This window comes from Phymastichus coffea, unplaced genomic scaffold (assembly GCF_024137745.1).
Source record: "Phymastichus coffea isolate CEN01 unplaced genomic scaffold, Cenicafe_Pcof_1.1 PCOF00031, whole genome shotgun sequence".
Classification (NCBI taxonomy): Eukaryota; Metazoa; Arthropoda; class Insecta; order Hymenoptera; family Eulophidae; genus Phymastichus; species Phymastichus coffea.
Genome location: NW_026706842.1, coordinates 469,038 through 493,413, shown reverse-complemented (window position 1 = coordinate 493,413; position 24,376 = coordinate 469,038). Strand labels below are relative to the sequence as shown.

The window sequence follows — 24,376 nt, the reverse complement described above, 5'->3', positions numbered from 1 at the left end:
CAACCACTCAATCTGCCACTACACCATCGGGCATGAAAATCTCTGTCACCTTGTTCCCCGATATCAAGTTTTTAGGATTTTTGCTTTTTTCTATTTTTATTTGTTTTAAAAAAGTTTCATTATAAATAGTGTAAATTTCTATAGAAAATATATTTGGTATGTAGTGTATGTTTTTAGAATTTTAAGATTTTATACAAATTTTATTTTATTTTGAGTTTGTTCAAATAGCGCATCCAATTTATGAAATATATTTACAAATAAAGCCGTATTGATATGTGTAGTGGTTAAACTGGTCTAAGAATAAGCATCTCTCAGGTCAGACGATATATTCACCACTAACCCACCAAGACGGTATCAATCCTTGGTGCGCAGAAAATACAGATCACTCCATTACCCGAGTCGGATTCGAACCGACGTCTCATCGCTTGCGCGTTAGTCTCACAATTATTAACAATTGTTAACAACGCTTAAACAAACGCCATAACACATATGTGCATTCGATGTAGATATGGCAATTCTTAGTGAAAAACCGTAACAAGTGTTTTGCGAAAAGGAATTGCTGATTCATGTGATCATGATTTTATAATATATATACCGTCGATGTGTGGTAAGCCACTATACCACCGGGCGGAGCTTTACCGGTCCAGATCTTTACCTTTGTTTTCTTTACTATTTTCGACATTTTTGATTTTTTTAACATAACATCGAACACTTACGTTATTTATAAACCGTATTGATATATATAGTGTACTTTTTTACTTTTTATGGTATACCAGCTAATTCACGAAGACGGTATAAGAAACCGCATTTATATGCGGCTAATTGATTGTCAACGGCTGTGCGACAATCATTTTTAATTTGGCTCAAGAGTCAAAAGCAAGACATCAACAGCGAATTGTATTCAGATGCACGTTGACGGAAGTCGCGCCGTAGAGACCGACGTGAGCACATACGCCCAAGTGCACGGCGACCACGCTGACTTCGCATCGACAGCTGATCGCATCTTTTTTAGCCGATTCACTGTACTAGCATATTTTCTTTCACTGAAAAAGATAATGTGCATAAAAATTGATCAACCGAAAATTGTTTATCTTCTTATGACCAATTTGTAAGATCACAATTGATATGAGAAATAAATAATTTTTATTATAAAATAAACTAATGTCATTCTAAATAATTATTCTTTTGTATCGTACGTTCACGTCAATAAAATGCAATACTTTTTAAAGCATCATTCTACAACTCAAAACAGTTTAATTTAATGAGTGCGTAGATAACGTTATTTCATTTGTACTATTTTCTTGAATACTGTGTTTTGCAAAGCCTGAAGATATGGCTCGTGGATCTTTTTGAAGAGAACAACTTGAAATGACAAAAATTAAGCATTTATAATTATTCAACGCTACTCTGAATCTATGAAACTCACCTTTTCCACCATATGATTTCGACGAGAAATAATAAAATAGCAAATAACATGCCGGAACCGATTATGTAGAATGCAAAATAACATTCACTTATCCCAACACTAACAAACTTATTGCGTCCGTTGCAAGATGGTCGCTTAGTATAAAAACGTGACACTTCTCTAGATTTCAACCCCGACTCCCAAATTTTCAACGAACTTGAAGAAAATAAATAATAAAATTTATTTGTCATTTTGAAATGACAAATAAATATTTCTTTTCGCGAATTGACTGTAGAATCATTAAAACTTACTTTACTCTTATAATTTCTTGTAACGGGGAGCGTTTAACGATAGCAAACAGCGGATCAAAATGATCAATGAAATTCATTTCGCGAAATCCGCATTTTTCATCCTCTTCAAAAGTTTCTTGAAGTATTTTATACCCTGGACCAGTTTCAATGAGAAATGCAAAGAATCCTTGACGCACTTGAGCAATCCCTTCTTCCGGAGTCATCCAATTGGGTTTACTGCCTTTCGGTTCGATCTTCTTCTCGATAATAGCTCGTTTCACTGGATCCTTTTCTATCTAACGAGCGTTAAATTTTATTATTATCTTTAGACAAGCTGTAGCATACAATAAATCGGTAATGAAAGTTACTTTGAAATAATGTCGGTTGTAAACGATATCATTGGCCCCGCATTTTATAGGGCTTTCCAGCAGATCTTTCAAGGTTCTTATCGACATCGTCGTAGATTGTAGCAGAGCGACGATGTTGGCCGAATACGAAGCATACAAATTTAAAACAGCCAGTAAAAGCATCAGCAGGACTACTCGCGAGGGCACCGTATGTGGACTACGTCCAAAGCCTAAGGGAATCGACAATTTCGTGAACAAGAAACTGCTCCGATGCAATCAACGACTTTTGTCTTGTAAGGTTATTAAGTAACAGAAGACCGAGTATCAATCGAGTCTACTTATGCAAATACAGAAGGTAGAATGGTTCATTTTTGTTTTGAGTCTTACCTTGTTGTGCGCAAACGCCTATTATTAATAAGATTTGATCGCTCAACGTTGGCTCAGGCTCATTTTCGCTGAATTCTCTGTCGGCGTACGTTTTCCTCCATTCCCATTTTATAGCAAGAAAGAGCATTACGAAAATTAGCAGCAGAAATACACCGATCGCTATCCATACGGATCGACGGAATGGTAGGGTGAACAAATTACTGACGAAAGACAGAGGCGGTTGCCGAAATATGAATTTTTGTCTAGAAACGAGAAAACAAACGTCGTTTACAAATAACTTCGCCGGACAAACCTCAATGTCAAAGGTATATTTGTGTACTCTTGCCACTGCGATGGACATTCGAATGCTGTTTTGTTAATGTGATTCTGAAGGGATAACTACTTACTGGGTAGGGGTGGACAAAGGAATAAAATGAACTTCGTTCCATCTGTCGCCAATGATGAACATTGACGTTCCTCCGAAATCAATCTCCTTGCGGCTCAGCTGCCCAGTCATCCCAGTCCACGAACCATTTTTGTCACGATATCCCCAAGTATTAACTGTACTATATGTAACTCTGTTTCCAATAAAAACAAACATCACTTAAGTCAAATAGCTGCATTTCACAGCTTTACAATTTGCAAGCATAATTTTAAACGACTTGACTTGAAAGACAAATCTATAATTATAAACTTTATTTCTTTCTCTGCGATCTTCGCGGCATTTTACCTGTAACTTTTCTACGTGCAGTAATTAATTTTTCAACTAATCTTGTACGTTTGATGATCTCATTTTTACTCACTCTTAATACGAACCGACTCGAGAGGCAACATGATACAGCAAAATGAATGCAGTATTTACGTTGCAGAACAGCATATGTTATTTATGGTGACCTTTAAATCGTAAAATTCAAAAGCATAAGAGACTAATGCGGTGCTTAAATCAAACACTGTTCATTCCGAAACTCATAATCATCTTACTTTATATTCCATGTCAAATGTGTAAGATTAAAAATAATCATTCAAAACCTTTTTTTAACCAAAATACATTTTTATATATGATGTTATTGTCAAATGAATTTCCATTTACAAAGTATTGAAAACATTGCTGTTGGAAACTGTTCAAAACAATTATTTTTATAAACGAAGCTTTGTAAAAGTAACTGAATCGAATGTTCAACATTAAAAAATAATTAAAAACTTGTACGAGAAGTATTTTACGATGGTATCATTCATGCATGCTCATGCTAATAAATTTGACCCAATTACCCAATGTACACGAGAAAAATTGACTTACATATCTACTTTGTACACGACAAAAGAAATTAGTCGCCTTCTCTTTATTAACATTTCAATATTTATATGGTTTCATTTTTACATGAATATTTAAAGCAATCTATTTTCAAAATATTTTAACTTCCCGATAATATTCTATAATTATCGTAATATAAATCACAGAATTTTACCAAATTCAAACGCGAACCCGTCAGATTTGTAATGAAAAGTTATGATAAACCTTACAAGAAGAAATAATTAGTAAGATCTAATGACTACAATTAACATTACAAGTAACTACATATATTTACTTACGTTGCATTCATTGCATCAACAAGATGATGAAGCCATACAAAATTACATTTTGTGATCGTATCTATGTGTTTGTCTTGATAATCAGTCAAGTGATTTAGGGTGTCAGGATTTGTTATCTACAAATATGTCAAACACTGTATATAATTTTCATTTGTTTAAAAAAAATTAATCATTTTTCATTTATGAAAATCGTGCTGAAATTAAAGTAGGACTAGGCATATCACATGCACATTATTCTTTACCACAAGGCTTGACTTCAAGGGAGTTTTTTGAAGGTTTTTTCTTCTATGTGAAACAATTTTCATATTGTACCACTTCATGCCGTCAGTACTACTCCAATGTCCGAGATTTTCAACTATCATATTTCGTACTGAACTTGGTCGATATATTGATAAAATTCGTATAAATTTTTTTGTTAATTTTTGTAAAATTAAGACATTACTATCGGGATACATATTATAACTTTTGAATTGTTCTAACACGCAGTTATCTGTACAATTGCCATTTAAGTCTTCAACATCTTGGAGTATAATCCATTTATATGGAGCTGAAAACATTTCCGAGTTGTTTGCCTATTTATCGAAAAGAAATTGGATCACAAAATTGAGTATCACATTATTTTAAAATATTATTGTATATTATACCTTTAGCAGAACCTCTGATGCTCGAGGACATTTTAAATCAAGAAAAATTATGGTTTGGTGCAAAGGAAAATCAATATTGTGAAAATCATCGAAACTTAAATAATTATGAAGAATATCATTTTTTGAGAGACTCCTTGAGAAGGTGAACTGATCATCTATAATTAAAAGATTTTAAGGCAATTTTAATTTTTACCAAGCTCATCTCTAAGCAACCCAAAGTAAATAAGTCGCATAATCATCTTTCTAGAATGATCGTGTGCTTTACCTGATTTACTGCAAAGTAGTAAACTTATTGCTGCTGAGGGGAAAAACAAAGTAGTAGAAGCATTGACAACAAGATTCAATGCTACTCCATCAACTACGTGACAATTAACTTGACCGACGCGAAAAATTTCAAAACTTAGCAGTGAGGAAAGCAAATAATATTTCCATGCATTAATACGACACTTCGTATTCATTTTATTTTTGCATAAATCTGATTTTCCTTGTTTGTGTACAGTCATACATTAATTTTCAAATTAGTAAATTACTTTAAAAAAATACAATTGTTAGTTTTAATAACCTCTCATGTGTAGATACATGGAACAATTGTTTAACATTCTTGTAAAGATTCCCAAGAAAACTAGACATTTATCAAATCGACAAGCGAAAGTAGTCGTTTCAATTATATAAGTGTCTTCGAGAAAAGTACCTGTCGTTACAAAGAAAAATTGCAGATCTAGTTTTTCTAACAACTTGATGAATGCTTGTAATCGATTTCTCCTTTGTATGCTTCAATTCCATTCGTTTGCGGCATTTTTTAATAAGTGGTATTATTGTTCTGTAAATAAATGAAAAGAAAACGTACACAGATGGTATCGCAATACCTTGCGATTACTTTCTCCGTAATATCAAAATTATGATTTTCAACAATATTCAAATCTATTTCTAATATACTTCGTTTTAAAAAAGAATTAAGATATATTTTATTACATTCCGATACTCGTATTCCTAGAAAATTTAGTTACAATTACAGATACTGTGTAAATGGCACATATGTAATGACACACAATTACACTGTACGTGATTGGACTGTACATACTTACTATCAATAAGTAGATACAAATTACAGGTATTCAAATAGTATACAGGCTTTTCTCATTCGAACGTGCAAATATATAGATTGCGAAATGCTGTACCTTTAGAATTTCAGTAATAACTTGAATTAAAAAACATTGCAAAGTGCAAATTTGATAAATAAATAAATAAAGAACAGATATATTTAAAAATATACATAAAAAGTATATTGAAAAGTATTCATTATATTTTAGACAGACTTTAGTGGAGATACAATAATTCTTAACAAAGGCACAAGTTCACACTTAAATTTTGCAACGCTCGAAGATGATTATACAGGTCTTTATATTGAAAATGTAAGACATTTAAGAATAAAGGAAAATTAATAAGTTTGTCGCACTTGAAGTTTGAAAATTCTCTTATACAACAGTAAAACACTCATTCAATTTCTACTATACATTTCATTCATCATTCATTTACGTAAATTTCGTATTCATCCTGTTTACTATAAGCTTTAAAACATTAAAACTTTGTTCAAATAAAAACAGAAATTAAAAATCATTGTAAAAAAGTAAAATAAAATATCTACTTCAAAAATGGCTTATTTACGATGAATTTACAAAGTGGTTTATGTAAAATAGCTTAGATTTTTTTCTAATGAATAACAATTTTAGATTTTAAGTAATTTCAGTTATACTGAAAATCAAGCGCCTGAAGAATAAACTTTTTAAGGCTCGATTAGATTTTGAAATAGAATCAATAGTTTGAAGTTTCAAACAAATTTAAAATTTTATATTTTATCCCATTTATGTAAATTACTATTATATAGATTATAAAAAAAAAACTGAATCAATCATGGATTTATTGAACATTATTAATGAATGATTTAAGAGTAATTGCAAAAAAGTAAATACGCGAATTTATTGCTAATTCAAAATATTCTAGATACATGTATATTTGATTTTTTTTTGATATTTTGATTTATGTAAAAATAAACTTACGTGATAAAATTTTGAGATATTTCATGCAACGACTCAACTAGTGAAATATTTTTTGTGGCTTAAATTGCAGTTACAATTTATTTTAGTGACATTCCGTATACTGAAGATTATGAAAATTTATATATTAAAAAAAATTTTTTAAGACGTTATATTTCATCTAAAATATTTAATTACGATCTAAGTCAGAATCGAATTTCGACATTTCATAGATACACGACACCTAAGCCACTCCAGTCAATTTTTTCAAAATAACAAGACAAGCTAAATATTTTTATCACAAAATTTTCCTAAACATCATACTAAGAGAATTCCATTGGTCATTATAAATTTTAAAATAAATCCGATATTGAAGATCAAAAGTATGAATAAAACGACGGAAAATTTCGAAAATTTAGGCGCCAGAATACACGTACACTTGTTGACTAAAAGCTTTCAAATACTTATAATTATGATAAAAGTACTAACAAATTTCAATTATCATTATACTTGTAGAGCTTTACTCATTAACACAATGATGGGACTTCGCGAATCACTTTAGAATTTGTATGGACATCTACGCATTTGCTTATAACAAATGGAGACAATCTCCATAATACCGACCGCTATTATGTCATGAATTAAGTCGCAAAAATACAATCGACCTTGATGACTAACAGTGTGCTATAATTAAGCACTTATCTTTTCTTTCATTTTAAAAGAAACAGTCCTTCAGTCTTGTCGGAATCCCCTCCTGGCCGTTATTCCAAAGGGAATTCTTTGGAGGTTCGTTGAATGCAGTTCAAGGACAAGCGATTAAGTCAAATTTGATCTAAGCACTTTCAGAGTCATCGCACTCGAATGGTTCACTACTTCGAGGTAGAAGAAGAGCAACATAGCCGTACCTGCATTAATAATATTAATGAGTATAAAAAATTCTTTTCAAAGTGTCGCACTTGTGAATATGTTTAATTATTCAAATATGTTTAAGGTTGCGTGAAAATTTTTACTTACTTGCTATTTTTGTACTTTTCTTGTATGGCTTGCTGGGGTAAATTAGGTGCGCTTTTAAATGTTTTGTGGAGGTGAGAGATACATATTTTAAGATCTTGCAAACTATATCCAGATGACAACTCGAGCTCGTGGGGCCATACCTCTTCTCGTAACGTATGCCGAGCTAATGCGATAGCTGATGCTGCTAAGTGACTCGGCAAGAATTGTAGATAAGGATCAGCTTCCAGTAATGATAGCTCGCACAGGTACTGAAATTATATTTGTTATCATAATAGTAAAATATAAATTCAAATGACTGAAATTTTCAAAAATTTTTAAATATACAAACTTTTGCCAAAAACTGGACCTTTTCTGAAAGATTGTTACTGATACAGTATTCCATCAAGAAAGCAAGAGGAGTTGGTACAGTCAAGTCAAATGATAGCACTTTTAAGATTAGGTGCTCCATTCGTAAGACTTGTTTTTTTGTGTAAGTATCATCTGTAATGTACACAAACTCACCGACTTCTGGTGGGTGTATTTCTTCGTATTTTCTATAACATAAGTTTGAATACGTAAATAAAATGAAAATGGAATCACAATGAATAATTATTAAAAAATATAATTTACAAAGATGAACTTACGCAGCAATGAACATAGCTGCAGTACCAACGAGTTGTAATTTGGCTCTGACTACACTCATATACGATAGAAATCGGTCTATGTAAGAAACGGCCAAGTATAACGTTTCCGTGTTTAAACGATATTCCTCAGCAACTTCGACTAGCCAATCAACCAGAATCGTTCGCATAGAATAAGTAATATCTGGTTGTTTTTTCATGTACCCTGGTTTGGGCCTGTGTGCAGTCTAAAACAAATAAATATATATTGAATTAGTACATTTGAAATAATAATAATCTTTGTGAAAATATCAGATTGTAAATCATCTTTTTATGAAAAATGTAATAGGTGAACACAAAAAAATATACTTACTTCAACACTTCTAAAATAATTGTAAATGTCAGCCCGGTATTCGTCAATGTCATAGAAGTTTGTCCTTGTAATTTTGGAACCTTCCCTTTTAGCACGTGCTTCTTTTTCAGAACTTCTTAAAACTAACGATCTATCCAGGGACATGGGACTCTCCCCAGGCAGAAGAACGTCATGATCTTCGGCTTTTATTTCAACTTCACGAAGAACTGGTCGGTATTGCTCTGAACTTTTCGCTGTGGGATGAATTTCTATAGTAGGCTTTTCTACTTCCACTTTAACTTTAATTTCAGTGGTTTGTTTGACTTGAATTGTTTCCGTTTCTTGGGTATTTCTTATCACATTAGAAGATTCTGTCTGTAACTTGTCCTTGTATATTTGGAAGCTAGGTTCATCTTTTTTTTCTTCATAAACAGAAAATGGTTCAATGTACGAAGGTACATAGCTGTTAACTTTCGTTTTACTGATTTTTTCCTCTTTGCCAATATCCTATAAATAAATAAGTAGTTCAATCCAAATACCATAAGCTTAACAATGCCAACTTTATTTTACATATTTATCAGTAAAATAAAAAAAATTAATATTCAATCAAATATTTTCTATGAATAAAATGCCTAAGTGTTGTGACGTTTTACTCATTTTAAAGAAATATTCGTAAATTTCAGTGACTGTTTTAAAAAATAAAAATTAGGCAATGATAAATATTTTGGAAAATTGATAAATAAATTGATGAATGGTTAAATACGTGCATTATGAAAGTAACTGATAAAGAACAGCATAAAGAGATTCAAAAATTTTTCTGTCAATCATAACTACGTCAATTAATGAAATTCCCTTGTATTTATATTCGTAAACATCGAACCACCATATTTCAAAATGTCTTCCGCCAAAACATTATGGCATACACCCCTTCAATTTTTGACTTGTGTAAATATTTACAAGATTAAAGCTCGATAAATCAATATTCGATAATCGTATGCAGGTCGAAATTGCAAAATTACGTGAAATAAGCAATCACGGCCATGAGACCGAGCGAGCACGCGGGTAAGCATCATTCAAATTTGAAGTCAGCTTCATAACCGTCTTTCCCTCGAAAAGTAGCTCTATCTCTCTCCCACCCTTTTGAAAAGTCAACCGTTGAAACAGTTCCTCGAAGACTCCTCAAATTGTCCGCAGACGACACGAAGTTAATTATATCGACATGAGTTTATAACTTACAGGCTTTCTAACAAAGTTGTTGGACAGAACTCCTAGCACGGCCCGTTTGTTTTGTTGTAATGACTGCTGTCCAAAGGCCGTGACGACATTCTCCTTGCCCATAGGCCGGACACGATTTTCCTGGTCTTCGTGGATGCGGATGGTAGATGCCATGGCGTTGACGTTTACTAGACGTCAAATGTCAAGACGATAGATGAACAACTGGCAGGTTCCACGGGGAAATAGGCGCAGACAGGCGGTTAGGTAGGATGTGAGAACGTCCGCGCGCAGAAGCGTTGTCCTCGACCGTTGTTCTGCGTGTATTCTCTCGTCCTTTCTAGCCAGATGGGGAGAGTCTTCGATGACTCGGCCTTACCTTGTCCTCAGAGCCTCAATTTTGGCATTTTCTCTGGTTCTACTGCCTGGGGATGATGTTGGGAAAAAGGGGTATACCGTGTCTCGACCTCAGCGATACGCGTCTCTCGTCCGACTGCTGCTATGTACGCGCACGGATACTGTGCGCCACACTCCGTACTTTCTTCAGAATATCAATCTATCTCGCTCGCTCTCACGCGCACGGGCTTTTCAAACGGTACAGCTGGCGGTACGATGCGTACGTTACAATATGCTTGAATTTAGCCAATCCACTGATGTGTCGCTGTCATCGACCAATCACTGACCAGTGACATCACAAATGCGTTTATTTTAAGGTTCATTTATAAGAATACGTCGGAAAAGCGCATTTTTCAATAGTCCGAGTCGATTTTAAATTTTCATATTCACATTATAACTTATTTTCAATTTTTATTTATTGCAAAAATGTATGGAAATTCCATAAAATTAATAGAACATCTAGGCAGAAAACGTTAATTTATTTTAATGTACATTTTTAACCAGAAAAACATCATGATAGATAGAATTCAGGAAAAAAAATTAAAATAGTCAAGAAAACAAGGTTTAGTTTCTTGTTAAAAGTTAACTTTGATTTTATACAAAAAATATATTTTTTCGGTAAAATAACGTTATTAGTTTAACGAGGACAGAGAAACTGATCAGTAACCAATGCAAAATCATATTTTGGAATCTCGCCTCTACCGAAATACATGAAAGTGTACTTTTAGTTGGAAGAGCTTAGAAGTAGATTATTCATTATAGTTTAAGTTAAGAAACACCAACAGAATAATGTATAGGTAAGTAGAGTAGAGTAGGAAATTTTTTAAAAAGTTTAAAAAATTTTAGAGAGCACAAAAATATGTCTGCACGCGTTAGAATACCATAAAAATTTGCTTACGGTCATTACAAATACATGTCAGTAGCGCATAACAAATATACTTTGATAGTTTGCCCGGAAAGTGATATTTCCAACTCTACCCTATATCCTACTTTACCCCACTTATCTCTATAAAATATTTGCAGATTTAATTGACATGTCGCAATCGAAAGGTAAATCTAGAAACTTCATTATTCTAAAAAAATGTTCACGTTTCTGAGTAATAAGTACTTGGAAAATTTAAATGCCTTGACAGAATAGAATCAACATAGGAAAAAAGATACAAAAAATATTATTGCATATTTGAGTAATCTTATAAAAATTCACATTTTTTACTTTAAGTTACGTTATTATTTACAACATTGTTAAAGCAAGAAAATATTCTTTATTTAAATATACTTAACGTTACTTAATGTTATTTCATTTCTAATTCTTTATTATTTATTATTATTATTTATTATTGTTTATTATTTGTTATTATTTATTATTTATTCACAAGCTCAGACATGAGGGAATCGGTACATTCAAATAAAAAAGAGCTTATAATTATTTTAATTTTTTTATTTTCAAAAAATGCAATACTGAGGCGCATTATATGTAATAAATAAGTTAAATTGATACATTATATGTAATATACCACATAACGTTTATAAAATATTTTTTATAGCAATTACTAAAATTTCTTTAAAAAAATTACCGTTTCGTTAATTTTCGAAAAGTATAAAACTCAAACGGTTTTTGTCAAATAAAGAATTACATAATATTTTTAACCAATAGGAAAATAACAGTAGTATAATAAATTGTATTCCAATCAATACAGTAGAGGAAAGCAATGATTTTTTAATGAATCTTTTCTTTCAATTCATTATATTCCATAGAAGCATGTAGTTACTCGCGTATTTTGAAAATCTTTGGAGTCATTTTATGACCAAAAGTAATATTAGAGTGATCAGCGTCTTACTACAAATGTATATTCAAAGTATTTTCAAAAGTTCATTATTTCTTCATGCACAAGAATAATGACAAAATCTACTTTCTCACAGCCTTATGTGATATTGCAGCCATATCAAATCGATTCGTTATTCCAATTTGAGCAAAAAAGCATAAGCAACGCGGAATATGAGGAATTAATGGCTTTGGAATAAAAACTAAAGTTCACTTCTTGATAATTCAAAATAGTTCATTATATAGAACTTTTTGTAGTGCAGAAAAGACAATGAATGGAAAGTTGAATGAATTATCATGCTCCAAAATACTCATTTCACAAAAGTGTCAGCTTAGTTCCTGATCACCCTTCCAATAATTAAATAATAACTAGCTATTTTTATAGCATATGAATAATATAAGATGATTAGTAGGTGAATTCACAACGAATAGCTTACGATAAATTGTGTTTTTTTCAACGACAAAAGTGAAAAAATACACAAGTACATAGATGATTCTAGTGAAACGTAGTAAACGATAACGTGTAAAATATGAAGTGTTTTCCAGTTTTTCTCTTATTTAAAAAATATAAAGTGAAATACAATACTCATGCAGTTGTTAAATGTAAATCTTTGTCTATTATTTATAAATGCAGTAAGATATTCTTGTTTAATGTACTTTTTCTTAATCTCATAATCAATTTTAATCCAATAAAAAAATTAATATTGAACAAAATATTATTACATTGAACGATATAGTAGATTGATACGTTGCAGTGAATTCCATTCTAAGAACATAGCGATTGACGAGATTAAGCATCAAGTACGCGTTTTACACAAATGATAATTATTCCTCTTTTTCTGCTTTCTCTATGTCTTGTTTCTCATTTTCACCTGATGAGTTATCACCTTCAAATTTCGGGCCTGGCGCTTCTTCTCCTTCCAAAACAATTTCTTCTGGATCAGGTGCACGAGGTAAAAAGTCTTCACTTGGATACATAGCTTTGAAAATTTCTTTAGCCTGGGAAGTACGTTTATTTTAAGATTATATACTTTAATATATCAGTACTTGAAATTCTACTCCAGAAGTTAAACTTAAGTTTACCTGATTGACAGCAAAATCAAAATCTAAATCTAAATCAGGGCCGGAACAAAGATGAATGTTACTTGGCGCTGATTTGTTAAGTTTAATATCACTTGCTGGTAAGTTGAGATACAACGACCATAATACTTGAGGCATTGGATTAACAGCAGTTTCATCTCTAGCTCCTTTATCACCTTCCTAAAATGCGATATGCATTATTTAAAAATATCATGAGATCACGGAAGATAGTTGAATAAGAAAAATAAATTATTTTAGAAATTACTTGAGATTGATCATTAGCAACAGTTTGCGTATGTGAATCAGTCGGAGTGCGAGAAACAATACGTTCAAGTGGTTTTGCATGTAAAAACCTTTGAACGGCGTAAGCTAAATCTTCTTTAGCATTTTTCGTACGTTTGCAGGTCATATGAACAATAACTGAAAACAAGTATTCCACTAATTAAATAACTATTAAAAATTTTTATATAAATGTTTTTCACACTTCAAGAATTTTTAAAAGCTTACAAAGTCCTTGCGGACAAGCGTTCGTTAAAGGTCCTAATTCAATTATAGTTACTGCTTCTTGGCCAGGTTTTTCGGGTGGATAGTACAAAAGTGTTAGGTTTTCTTTTTCTCCTTGCATAATTGATCTAAAAACGAAATGGTAATAAAATATAGAATGTATTGCAACATAATATGATTTTATCTTTTGATACCATTATCGAATTTAATTTCAATAAGTTACCTGTCTATAATAAAGACACCACGAGAAATGCGATTCTCTCCTGTTGAAGCAACAATTTCAGGAGGCAAATGTCCTTGTCCAACAACAAGATGTTCCAAAGTTAGTCTTTGTTTTCCGCTTAGAATAGCTTTGCATTTATCCTCACGGACTACAACGCCATCCAAATGACGTTTCAGGCAATATACTCCACCAAAAACAGCACATAATCTGCAATAAATACGTTATTTGTATTAAATTTCTAAAAGTTAATAAAGGTTCGTAAAAAGTAAATTTTACCTGCAAAAACACTGCGGTAATTCGCCGCTGCCATACATAGGCCATAAGAAAGGGGTATTACCATAACGGCCAAGGCTATTAAGAAAATGTTTTGTACGATTTACTCCCTCTCTACAAGATGTTTTATCTGTAACCATTGCTATAGCTTGTATTACATAATGTTTGACAATTGGTGTTAGATTCTTGGTATTTAAATATTCAAGGAATGTCTTATCACGGAACCCTGTAACAGTACATGAAGTATTTTATTAATGCCTCATAACAGTATTCATTCAAAAAAGTACAGCTCTAATTTTGTATGCAAAGCACATTTTATCCTTAATAGGAAACTGTTTAGTGAACTTATGCATACCTATTGAATTTTAAATGCAGTATATATTATCTTTTAAGTTAAAAATAGTTTTGAAAAAGATATTTACTAAAAGAAATTTCTTTCAACTAAATATAACATAAATGATTAGCAGATTTATTATATACTTACCATCAAATTCAGGACTATCAGCTCCTTGGTCCATACAAGATGTAAGTAACTGCATTAGCATTCTCTTTTCGATAACGCTAACAGTTTTATTTGCAAAAACATCTGCTCGTGAGCACGGAACTTGTACAAGTTTATCATCCATATAAGTAGCTACTCTAGAAACTGCTCTAAACTCTGCGTAACGAGCAATATTACTTGAAATCAAGAGTTCTACCAATTCACCTCGTGCATATAGCAGCTGCAATCACAAATTGAAGAAAATGATTTTCTTATATGATAAACTTATTTTGTACAGATTATAGAAGAAAATTACTTTTGGTGCTAAATCAATGTTAAATCTTCTATACTCCTTCTTTATACGATCCACACTCCAATGTTTAGTTTCCTTTTGAACACTTTTGTGTTCATCAGATTTTTCAGCACCTTCAAAATTGGCATTGCCTGAATTTTCAGTTTGGGTATCTTTAGATGAGACTTCAGGTAAATCAGCATCACTAAAAAATAATACAAAGCATTTAAAAAATTAATAAGCAATTAAAATATATTATTTTATAACATCTAAGGACTTACTGAGAAATAAACCATTCTTCAAAAATATTTTCCACAGTAGAATATTGATTACTAGCTTTCAAAAATTTTTCATCAGACCCTAAGTCAGGTTTAAATTCTCTTGTATCACTTTTACTTGTTTTCAAATCTTCCATCCATTTTTGTAAACCATCAAAATTAAATGTTGCCCATAAACCTCCATAGTATTCATTGCTATATAGGTGTCAAGATAATCATTGCATTATGCCAAATTAATATGCCATACAAAAGATAACGCCATTATTGGATCTAATGCATACCTATCCAAATGCAAAACTCTCTTGCCAATTCTACTTGCTGCAGCAGCAACAATGGACTCTGTCATTCCTAAAATTACATGATAATATAAAATATCATTCTATAAAAATGTATTAAACATTTTTCATAGTGATTGCTGACATAACGAAATCATCAAAATAATCTAGTAAGACAGAGATAGTACAAATCTAGTATACCATATGTAAAGTGATAGAAACAGGTACATTTTTCAAGCAAATGTTGGAATATTTATTTTTTGTAAGGATGATAAATGCTTTTAATACAAGTTAAAGAAAGCAACACCATTATCAAAATATTTTCACGTATGTCAAGGCAAAACTCATTACTCCTTGCAAAAGATAGATATGTTTTGTTAAGCAAAATAAATAGTTAAAGTTAAGGCACCATGAATTAGAGCATAGCATTCAATATCAAAACAAAAAACTAGTTTCGAGTAAATTAATAAATAAATAAAAACGTGACCATTGACTTCCGATAGGAAAAAATTGATGATTAAACGAAAAAAAAGAGCAAGCTTTCACTCTCGAGCCGTTCCAGTAACCTCGAATGTTGATTTAAAAAGGAAAGAGTACTAATATCTGGAAAGTAATTAGGTCATAATTCCTTCTGACTGGCGGAAAGGCAAACAGCAAAGACAGCATTCCAAGAAGAAGACTTGCTTGTGACATTTCTCTCTTCTTCGAGATTCACAAGTGAGAGAAACAAGTATGGCCAACAGTGGTGCATACGACATGTTTTAAAAGCCATTGTGCAAAATTTACTGTTCCTACATGGTACTTATCACTGCAAAAGATAGAGAAAATCAATATACCTGTGCCGACGACGATGACATCGTACTCGGTGGGCAAGTCGTCCTCCATGGCGATAGTCGTGTATATCCTACTCGTCGACTCTCAAGCCAGTAGCTAAGCAATTATTACACAGGCACACGGCACAGTCAAAGGAAAGAGAGAGGATAGGAAGGTGCCGCGATACAAAAAAGATCTGCAAGAACGGACGTATCAATTCATCACCACATTCTCCGTCCGTTGTACAAAAGAAAAGAATTGCGAACTACGTACTATGTATGTATTTCGTGTTCGGATTCGGATCGGCTTTTTCCTTGTTGCCCCGTTCGAGCAGAGCTGCTACTGCCGCCGCCGCGTAGACAGGCGTGTCACGGTGTGCGTGGAAGGTGGCGTTGCGCCTGCTCCGGTTGTTCGTTCCGTTCGCCTGTTTTTTTTTGTATTACGCTATCTCTCTCGCACTTGGTTACATGCACACACGACGCTCTCTTTAGTTGGTGCGACGACGCGCTTTTGCTCGGCAACCGATCGACAGCCTCCGGAAAATTTGATTAATGTGACACGCTCACGCGTGCGACTACTTTCATGAAATCCATGTTAATTTTATTACATTCCTTCGTTACTCTGCATTCAAGACCGCAACGTTTCACTTACGACGCAATCATATAAATAGCTTTATTTATTTGTTGATGCATGAGCAGTTTCCTCTATTAAACTTAATTATAGGATTCTTAATTTGCTATATGGTTTTCCAATTTTCATCGTACGAAGTTGAGCTTTTCTCTTTTTATCAAATTATGTGTTTTGTATATTTTGGAAGTTATTCTATGTAATTAAATACGGTATCCACGAGCTTTAATAAATATAAGTATTTCGCAAGAGCCTTAACCAGTCCACAATTCGAATATAGAAGAAATAGATTTACAATTCACAAATAAATAATTGGTTTGGAATCTAAATGCAAATGAAATTATCTTTTTCAAAATGCCAACTACATATACGAGGGTCGTTTGAAAAGTCCGTGCAAAGTCAGAGAGATGGTGCTACTAATGCGTATCAAGGTTATTTTTAGTTAGTGGCATATCTTGGAAGAGCACACACCAAGTTTCAGCCAGATCGGTTAATTACTTTGCGTTTTACATTCGTTTCAATAAAAAAAATCGAGTGGCCATATGAGCACGAAAGACGCTGAACGTTCTGGACGCCCTGTTGAGGTTACCACTTCAGAAAACATTGATAAAATCCATGATATGGTGATAGCTGACAGAAAAGTGAAGGTGCGTGAGATTGCTAGTACTGTAGGCATCTCGAGCGAACGGGTACATACTATTTTGCACCAACATTTGGACATGAAAAAGCTATCAGCTAGGTGGGTGCCGCGATTGCTCACGATTGACCAAAAACGAGATCGTGTGAAGTGTTGCAAGAATGGTTTGTAGCTGTTCCAGCAAAATCCGCAAGACTTTAAGCGTCGTTTCATCACTGTATATGAAACATGGATAAATCATTACACTCCTGAGACCAAAGAACAGTCTAAACCATGGATTACCAAGGGGGAATCTGCTCCGAAAAAGGCGAAGATAATTCCTTCAGCTGGGAAGGTTATGGCAACTGTCTTTTGGGATTCGCAAGGAATAATCTTCATCGACTATCTGGAAAAGGGTAAAACCATTACAGGCGAATATTATTCATCGTTATTGGATCGTTTGAAAACCGAGTTTCTAGAGAAACGTCCACGATTGGCCCACAAAAAAGTCCTCTTCCACCACGACAATGCGCCAGCTCACGCCTCAGCAGTTGTGGCCACAAAACTGATAGAGATAGGGTTCCAACTCATTTCACATCCCCCCTATTCTCCAGACTTGGCTCCGTCGGACTACTATTTGTTCCCTAATATGAAAAAATGGCTGGCGGGGAAAAGATTTTATTCAAACGAGGAGGTGATTGCAGAAACGAATACCTATTTTACAGACTTGGACAAATCCTATTATTTGGAAGGGATTAACAAACTAGAGCAGCGTTGGATGAAGTGTATAAGCCTAAAAGGAGACTATGTTGAAAAATAACAAAGATTTATTAAAAAAAATCAAGCAGTTTTTATTTTTGCACGGACTTTTCAAACGACCCTCGTATGTCAAGGCAATTGATTGATAGTGCAATTTGCAATAATTAGTTACAAGCTTTTACATAAAAATTCACGTATACTGAAATCATCGAGTGAAGCGTTATATTGAAAAGGATGATTTGTAATTCATTCTTGTTTTTTATTATTTGAAATTTAAATGATATTTATTAACTAGACATTCCATCAATGAATACTTTTGGTTTCATTTTCTGTAAATGTAAATTCTTTTCAACTATATCCTTCATTTTTTATTTTATCATTTACCTTTCAACATTATATAGCATTATAACCCACTTTTTGAAAATATGAAAATCTATTAAGCTTACCGTAAAATATTAATAATATGTAATATTCACATTACATATGCGTTAATGTTATTGTTAGTTGACCGTTTTTAATTTAAATCTCTTGGAGACAATTTCGTAACCTAAACATGCCGAATATTCAAATATGGTTTACGTACATTTTCGTATAGCTACGAATTCTTAGTGATCATGGTAATTGAAAACAAATTTCGATGTATATTTTATTTTATATTTTTATTAGTTTTTTTTTGTAATTTTTTACTGTATAACAACATTTTACTTGAAAAAATATCATTATAAACATTTGATTTTTTAAGAGTATAATCGTTCAATACAGTCAAATGCAAATTGCGAAAGTTGTAAACTATTCAGTGCGGATGAGGATGGTATTTCAACGCTTCTCTGCAGAAGTAAACCGAAAAATAATTTTCACAATTTTTCTCCAAAATATGCTACAATGACGTCTCGGATCCATGCATCTGACACGGAAGAAATCAATCGCACAACTTTTTCGATGTAATTTCTTTCTCTTGCTCCCCGTTACTTGCAAGGCTTACAAACGTAAACGCACATAGAAATGACTGACCTCAATTTTCCCTGCTACTGAAGCAACGAGAAATTAAAACCAATGTTATTGCACCTTTTTGCTATCTCACATCCATTCTCAATTGCCATTATTAACTATTAGAAAATTCTCTTATAATACTGAACACGATTAATTAGCAGGTAAACGATGAAATTGTCAGTGTGTACGTCGTTGACATTAGTATTTTTATGAAAACATTCAACTAGTAAATATCATTACTATTCAAAACACACCGATTTTTGTCTATTTTTAGAATAATATCAAAATATATACATAAAAAGAATCTTCATTTGTAAATTAAGATTTAATTTAAGAATATCAGTTTCTTTAGTTTCTTTTAAATGCAGTAAACGACTGAAAACTTGACAAATCAGCGAATGATTCGTGGAAAAGATAAAACCAACATTTCGAACGCTTCAAGATGATCATCATTCTGCTAAATAATTTACCTAACTTTGCGAAATACTAAATTTAATATTGTTTGATTTGACAATGATTTTATATGTAAACTTTACATCGCGCTTGTAAAGCTCGTCATGGTTTACATGGATTAACGTACGCTTAGTTATACTTTTTTATAAAGTCAACTATGTGGGCGTAGAGGAGCGTTTTTGCATCTCGACCCCAAAGATAATCGATATGATTGAATTTTGAATATTCAATCTTGTGTTTTATAACCACATTTGGAAGCTTTTCTACAAGCCTTTGAACGTCCGCAGCTTGCGTTAAAAAGTCATTTTCACTATAAAACACTGCCACAGGAACCTTCACTCGTTCCAGACAGTACTTTGGTGGCTGACTACTTCCATATAGCTTTAAATTTTTAGAGGTACCATAGTCAAACTTTCGAAATGAATCTGAAAAATAATAAAATTCTGAATAACTGCTTATCATTTACAAATTTATTGATAAATAGAGCATAAACCAAATTACAAAACTTACCAGAAAGGATTACTTGACTGTAATGAATAATTTGTTTAGCTGAGGAACCTCCAGGAAAATGTCCAAAAATCAGGGGAAGCATTGACTTATCTAACTGATTGCTACCAAAACCGGCGACTAGATAAAACCAGCAACTATAAAAACTTTTGGTTAGTTGACCAGGGGTATTTCTAATTAAAGTCCCCAAAGCTTTAGCTTGTAACCTATTTCTAGGAAACCACTGATGTATATTGCAATATGCTGATCCCCACTAGAAAAATACAACACGTCAATTAATTAGAAATCAATAAAAATATGATATAATATGAATTATATACTGTGGAATATGTACATATGAAATACTTACTTCCATGAGAATATAGAATCTTACAATAAATTTTATTAGTGGACTACGCTGATTCGAAAGGAATGCTATGGGAGCCATGCTCACCATTCCTTTGACTTTGTCATTGTATTCAGGTCTTTCACTACACATTACATAAAAAGTAGTAGTCCCTTGGCTATAGCCAATATAATGCAAGCTTGTCTGGTGAGTTTTCTCTAAAATATAATCTATCATAGCTGGTAAGTCATAGATTCCTATTTCATGCCAACTGAAAGGAAATTTAGAAAATTACTACATTTATTTAAAAGTAATTAAAGTTTGAATAAGTGCATGATATTCTTACCTAAAATCCCAAAACTCTTTATCTTTTGTAGAATATTGTTTGTGACATTGGGAGTATGTGTTTCCCCTTACATTTGCTAACCATACATCAAATCCACAGTCACATAATACATAAGCTGTAAATAAATATTTATTTCATTAAAATTCATAATGATTACTGAAGGATAAAAATCCAATAGGTTTATAATACATACCAAGAGCTTTTTGGGGTCCAAGTAAAACCCAGTCTGCTGAACTTGATAGTAACCCATGATTTATTAATATTGGTAGTCTAACTTTGGGAGTGGATTCTTCTTTGACTTGTAACGGTGGTGATTCTGATTGTGCTGAACCTAATAAGTGTTCTGAGTCTGGTTTTGATATTATCTCATTCTGAGTCTCTTTGGAAGTTGTTCCTGAATTTCTGCCTTGAGCTTTTCTCAAAACACGATGCAACTCTAATCTATAGCCATCCTCAGTCCAAACGTGATGAGTTTCAGCTATATATCCGTGTTTTGTTATCAGTTCAGGCTGTAGATAAATGTTGAAATGTCATTCATATCAATCGATATAATTATAATAATAGGTTATAGATACTACAATGAAATAAATCATTCTACATAAATTATTCACTATGCATTTTTTAAACATATTAATTCAAATATTTCAACATTGAGTATCAAAAAGTAAGCATTTTCCAAATAATTATTAAATAAATACTAATTATTCTACTGATATATTTAATAAATATTCTAATTGTGTTGAGAGCAGGTTGTTGAACTAAGAAATTATATTTATTGAGTACATAATTATAACTTGGAAAAATTTCAAATTATTTATCAACTAATGCGAAGAAAATTTTTATGTAAATCAAACAACTGCTTTTATGAAACTGCCAATTTTAAGAAATACAAAATTAAAAGTTCAATTAACTACCAGGATATATAAAAACTATAATTGCAAGTGACGTCAAACTTTTAATAATTTAATTATTAAATTTTTATTTTTTTCCTTGAGTTTTAACAAACAATACTTTTTTATTTCATGCAATAAAGATAGAAGTATTCATTTATTATATTTTTACTTTCATATCTACAGATATGAATTAACTGACTCACATTTAATATAATTGACAACTTAATATCTCAAAGATACCTCATTTATGGAATATTGACAGATTAAATTAAATGCGCTATTATCAATTACTTTTTGAAATTAAGCACAAAAAGGTCTAGAAAATTCTACTTAATTCGTTACGAAATTTGAAACGATGAAAGTGTGTTTCATAAGAAAATTGATGTTGTCAACTAATAAAAACATTCAATGCAGGTACACATTTTTCTCAAATAAAAACTTATGTAATTTCTAATTACATTTTTTAAAAAGATATTGAATTATTAAAATTGTTTCGTCGAAGGACAATTGAAGGGAAGAAAAGGTTATGTTTGAATATTATGAATAAAAATCAGATTGACATGCAGCACATAATACAGAGGAACATTTCGAGCATCCATAATTTCCGTGCATCGCAAATACACAATCAATCAAAACATTACGCACGTCGCGATGCTGCTTTGATCTCTCGCAGTGTTTCCCTCCCACGAAACATGAATCACCGCGTCAAAGAGTTTGTGTCAATACTCTAAGTATATAATTGCGCCATATGCGTAAAACGTAAAAATACCTCTAGCCCCAAAAATACAATAAACGAAGGACACGGGAAAAAAGAAAAAAATAGCGAAAATAATATTTATAAAACTAACCGTCGTCATGTGAACTTCATCATGATTGTCTTCGCTCATTATATGCGTAACGAGTGTCTCGTTACTTGGCACCTTAAATCGGGCAGGTGCTTTCCTTTGATCAACGTCGTGGTTGTTATTGATGCTGGTGAAAAGCCAACGACCGAGGGTCTTTAACGGCGGCAGGGAATGCGCGCGCCAAATCGCCGTCAGGAGCCTCGCCACTGCCGTGTCGTGGCTGTTTGTGCGATTTTCTCGCGCAGCTATAGATATTGGATAGAAAGTTTTCTCTTTTACAAACTTGACGTTGACGAAGGCACTTTTTGAATGTACACGGCCTTTCTATTTTATAACTGTAGGTTAAATAACTTCGCTTCGAAAGTGCTGATGGATCACGCACAACAACCCCGCACTCTCACAATTGAATATAGGTATATCTCCTCAAAAATAGCACGAATATCCTTTGTAATTAATTATCTGGCGCTTGCTCTTTGTGACAAGCAGCTAATACAAAAATACACGTCTGCACTTTGACAGCACCAAGCAGTGACTGGTGTTGCACGAACCGTATGCGCGAGGCTATAGTAGCATCTAAAACTTTTGCTTGCGCGTGGTACGGTAGTGGGGGTAAAGTACGATACACACACACAACTTGTGCGCTCTGTCGCAAAACTCACACATGTGCGCGCATGAGCAGAATGACGCAAGTTTTGGAGCAGTAAGCACACGTGCTACACTCACACAATGGAGTGTTACGTGAGCATGGATGTATATGTGCATGCATGTATTTCGAATGTGCGTTCTAAATTCGAGAGATACAAAAGAGCGCAGATGAAGAGCTACAGCGTGGAATGCGTCGTTGGTGTGAGGAGAGGGGGGAAAAAGAAGCGGCAGAGAGTGGAATAGCCGATGCTTATTAGTTGACCCAATGAGACGAGCCCCCGGCTTTGCCTTTGTGCATGACGTCTCTTTTTTTTTTGAAAAATCTGTCGGGACAGCTAGTCACGCGCTTTCTCAAGCATTACAATGCTACATGGGATTTTTGAGAAAATCTTCCAGTGTCTATACTTAATCGACACTTAAGTCGTGTATTGAGAGCTGGCTTTAGACACACCTATCTAGAATATTATGGAAATTTCACCTTGCACCGACCTATTATCTTGTTTCATTAATTTACGGATCGCCTTATGCCTTCAATTCGTCAGTTGTTATTTTTCACTACAAATGGCAAATTCTTTTATGTCGGCAGTAGTATGTTCGCAAGCATCATCTCTGATTTGCTTTGTTCTTTGTAGTACAGGGTTTTAAAGCACTCAAGGTCTGGATGAAAAACTTGAGTACACAAAAACAGGCTCTTCTAGTGTAAGGCGACGACCAAACTACTGTTTCTATCTCTATTTTGAACTTGTCAAATATTTATGATTCCTGTTTTAGGAATTTGTAAAACATTTAAGCAGCACTGGAAAAACTTGAACAGTTTTACGGGTAACTCCGAGAAACTTTTCCAGATTTACATATGCGTCTTTAGTGTTCTTGTGCAATGTCACATTTGTTAATATTTTATCGAGATGCTGAATCGACAAAACTTGATATTGTGCGATGAAAAATCTCGACTCTTATGTCACTTTGCGTCACTAATAACATAATTATATTGTTTTTAATTTTATTCTGCTCAACTTCATGAGCTTTTCGAAATAATTCCGACTAAATAAATATAATAAATATAATTGAGCAGAATTGAGAA

At 32.9% G+C, this 24,376-nt stretch overlaps 4 protein-coding genes across 4 annotated transcripts; all 4 read right to left on the bottom strand.

Moving 5' to 3' along the window:
* Positions 1 to 901: 901 nt before the first annotated feature.
* On the bottom strand, positions 902 to 5,590 carry LOC131663239 (ionotropic receptor 75a-like). Its single transcript, XM_058933523.1, has 10 exons — positions 4,908 to 5,590; positions 4,643 to 4,797; positions 4,241 to 4,570; positions 3,999 to 4,114; positions 2,816 to 2,986; positions 2,430 to 2,671; positions 2,064 to 2,272; positions 1,717 to 1,991; positions 1,427 to 1,621; positions 902 to 1,043 (listed from the first exon to the last, which is right to left on the bottom strand). Exons 1-10 carry the CDS (start codon positions 5,143 to 5,145, stop codon positions 902 to 904), a joined length of 2,073 nt encoding a protein of 690 aa, XP_058789506.1. The 5' UTR covers positions 5,146 to 5,590.
* A 151-nt stretch (positions 5,591 to 5,741) lies between these two features.
* On the bottom strand, positions 5,742 to 10,381 carry LOC131663240 (cyclin-A1). Its single transcript, XM_058933524.1, has 6 exons — positions 9,877 to 10,381; positions 8,662 to 9,147; positions 8,313 to 8,536; positions 8,018 to 8,222; positions 7,690 to 7,937; positions 5,742 to 7,580 (listed from the first exon to the last, which is right to left on the bottom strand). The coding sequence occupies exons 1-6, from the start codon at positions 10,027 to 10,029 to the stop codon at positions 7,508 to 7,510; spliced, it is 1,389 nt and encodes a 462-aa protein (XP_058789507.1). The 5' UTR covers positions 10,030 to 10,381; the 3' UTR covers positions 5,742 to 7,507.
* Positions 10,382 to 11,706: 1,325 nt separating this feature from the next.
* Positions 11,707 to 16,768, bottom strand: LOC131663120 (rab proteins geranylgeranyltransferase component A 1). Its single transcript, XM_058933227.1, has 12 exons — positions 16,563 to 16,768; positions 16,313 to 16,485; positions 15,483 to 15,549; positions 15,205 to 15,396; positions 14,948 to 15,128; positions 14,635 to 14,872; positions 14,154 to 14,376; positions 13,878 to 14,084; positions 13,658 to 13,782; positions 13,416 to 13,570; positions 13,154 to 13,330; positions 11,707 to 13,069 (listed from the first exon to the last, which is right to left on the bottom strand). The coding sequence occupies exons 2-12, from the start codon at positions 16,359 to 16,361 to the stop codon at positions 12,896 to 12,898; spliced, it is 1,788 nt and encodes a 595-aa protein (XP_058789210.1). The 5' UTR covers positions 16,362 to 16,485; positions 16,563 to 16,768; the 3' UTR covers positions 11,707 to 12,895.
* Positions 16,769 to 18,931: 2,163 nt separating this feature from the next.
* LOC131663091 (lipase 3-like) lies at positions 18,932 to 23,188 on the bottom strand. The gene is made up of 6 exons (XM_058933186.1): positions 22,654 to 23,188; positions 21,106 to 21,421; positions 20,913 to 21,027; positions 20,591 to 20,837; positions 20,245 to 20,494; positions 18,932 to 20,159 (listed from the first exon to the last, which is right to left on the bottom strand). The coding sequence occupies exons 1-6, from the start codon at positions 22,690 to 22,692 to the stop codon at positions 19,864 to 19,866; spliced, it is 1,263 nt and encodes a 420-aa protein (XP_058789169.1). The 5' UTR covers positions 22,693 to 23,188; the 3' UTR covers positions 18,932 to 19,863.
* Positions 23,189 to 24,376: the final 1,188 nt, after the last annotated feature.

Excerpts from the sequence above, each read along its gene's own strand:
- LOC131663239 (XM_058933523.1), bottom strand. The coding sequence starts at position 5,145 with ATGACTGTACACAAACAAGGAAAATCAGATTTATGCAAAAATAAAATG. Across the intron at positions 4,798-4,907 it reads ACTACTTTGCAGTAAATCAG|ATGATCAGTTCACCTTCTCA; the intron begins GTAAAGCACACG and ends TTTTAATTATAG. Across the intron at positions 4,115-4,240 it reads CCTTGAAGTCAAGCCTTGTG|ATAACAAATCCTGACACCCT; the intron begins GTAAAGAATAAT and ends ACATATTTGTAG.
- LOC131663240 (XM_058933524.1), bottom strand. The coding sequence starts at position 10,029 with ATGGCATCTACCATCCGCATCCACGAAGACCAGGAAAATCGTGTCCGG. Across the intron at positions 9,148-9,876 it reads ACAACTTTGTTAGAAAGCCT|GATATTGGCAAAGAGGAAAA; the intron begins GTAAGTTATAAA and ends ATTTATTTATAG. Across the intron at positions 8,537-8,661 it reads ATTATTTTAGAAGTGTTGAA|ACTGCACACAGGCCCAAACC; the intron begins GTAAGTATATTT and ends TATTTGTTTTAG.
- LOC131663120 (XM_058933227.1), bottom strand. The coding sequence starts at position 16,361 with ATGGAGGACGACTTGCCCACCGAGTACGATGTCATCGTCGTCGGCACA. Across the intron at positions 14,873-14,947 it reads ACATTGATTTAGCACCAAAA|CTGCTATATGCACGAGGTGA; the intron begins GTAATTTTCTTC and ends TTGTGATTGCAG. Across the intron at positions 14,377-14,634 it reads TGATAGTCCTGAATTTGATG|GGTTCCGTGATAAGACATTC; the intron begins GTAAGTATATAA and ends GTACTGTTACAG.
- LOC131663091 (XM_058933186.1), bottom strand. The coding sequence starts at position 22,692 with ATGAGCGAAGACAATCATGATGAAGTTCACATGACGACG. Across the intron at positions 20,838-20,912 it reads AAAGAGTTTTGGGATTTTAG|TTGGCATGAAATAGGAATCT; the intron begins GTAAGAATATCA and ends ATTTCCTTTCAG. Across the intron at positions 20,495-20,590 it reads GATTCTATATTCTCATGGAA|TGGGGATCAGCATATTGCAA; the intron begins GTAAGTATTTCA and ends GTATTTTTCTAG.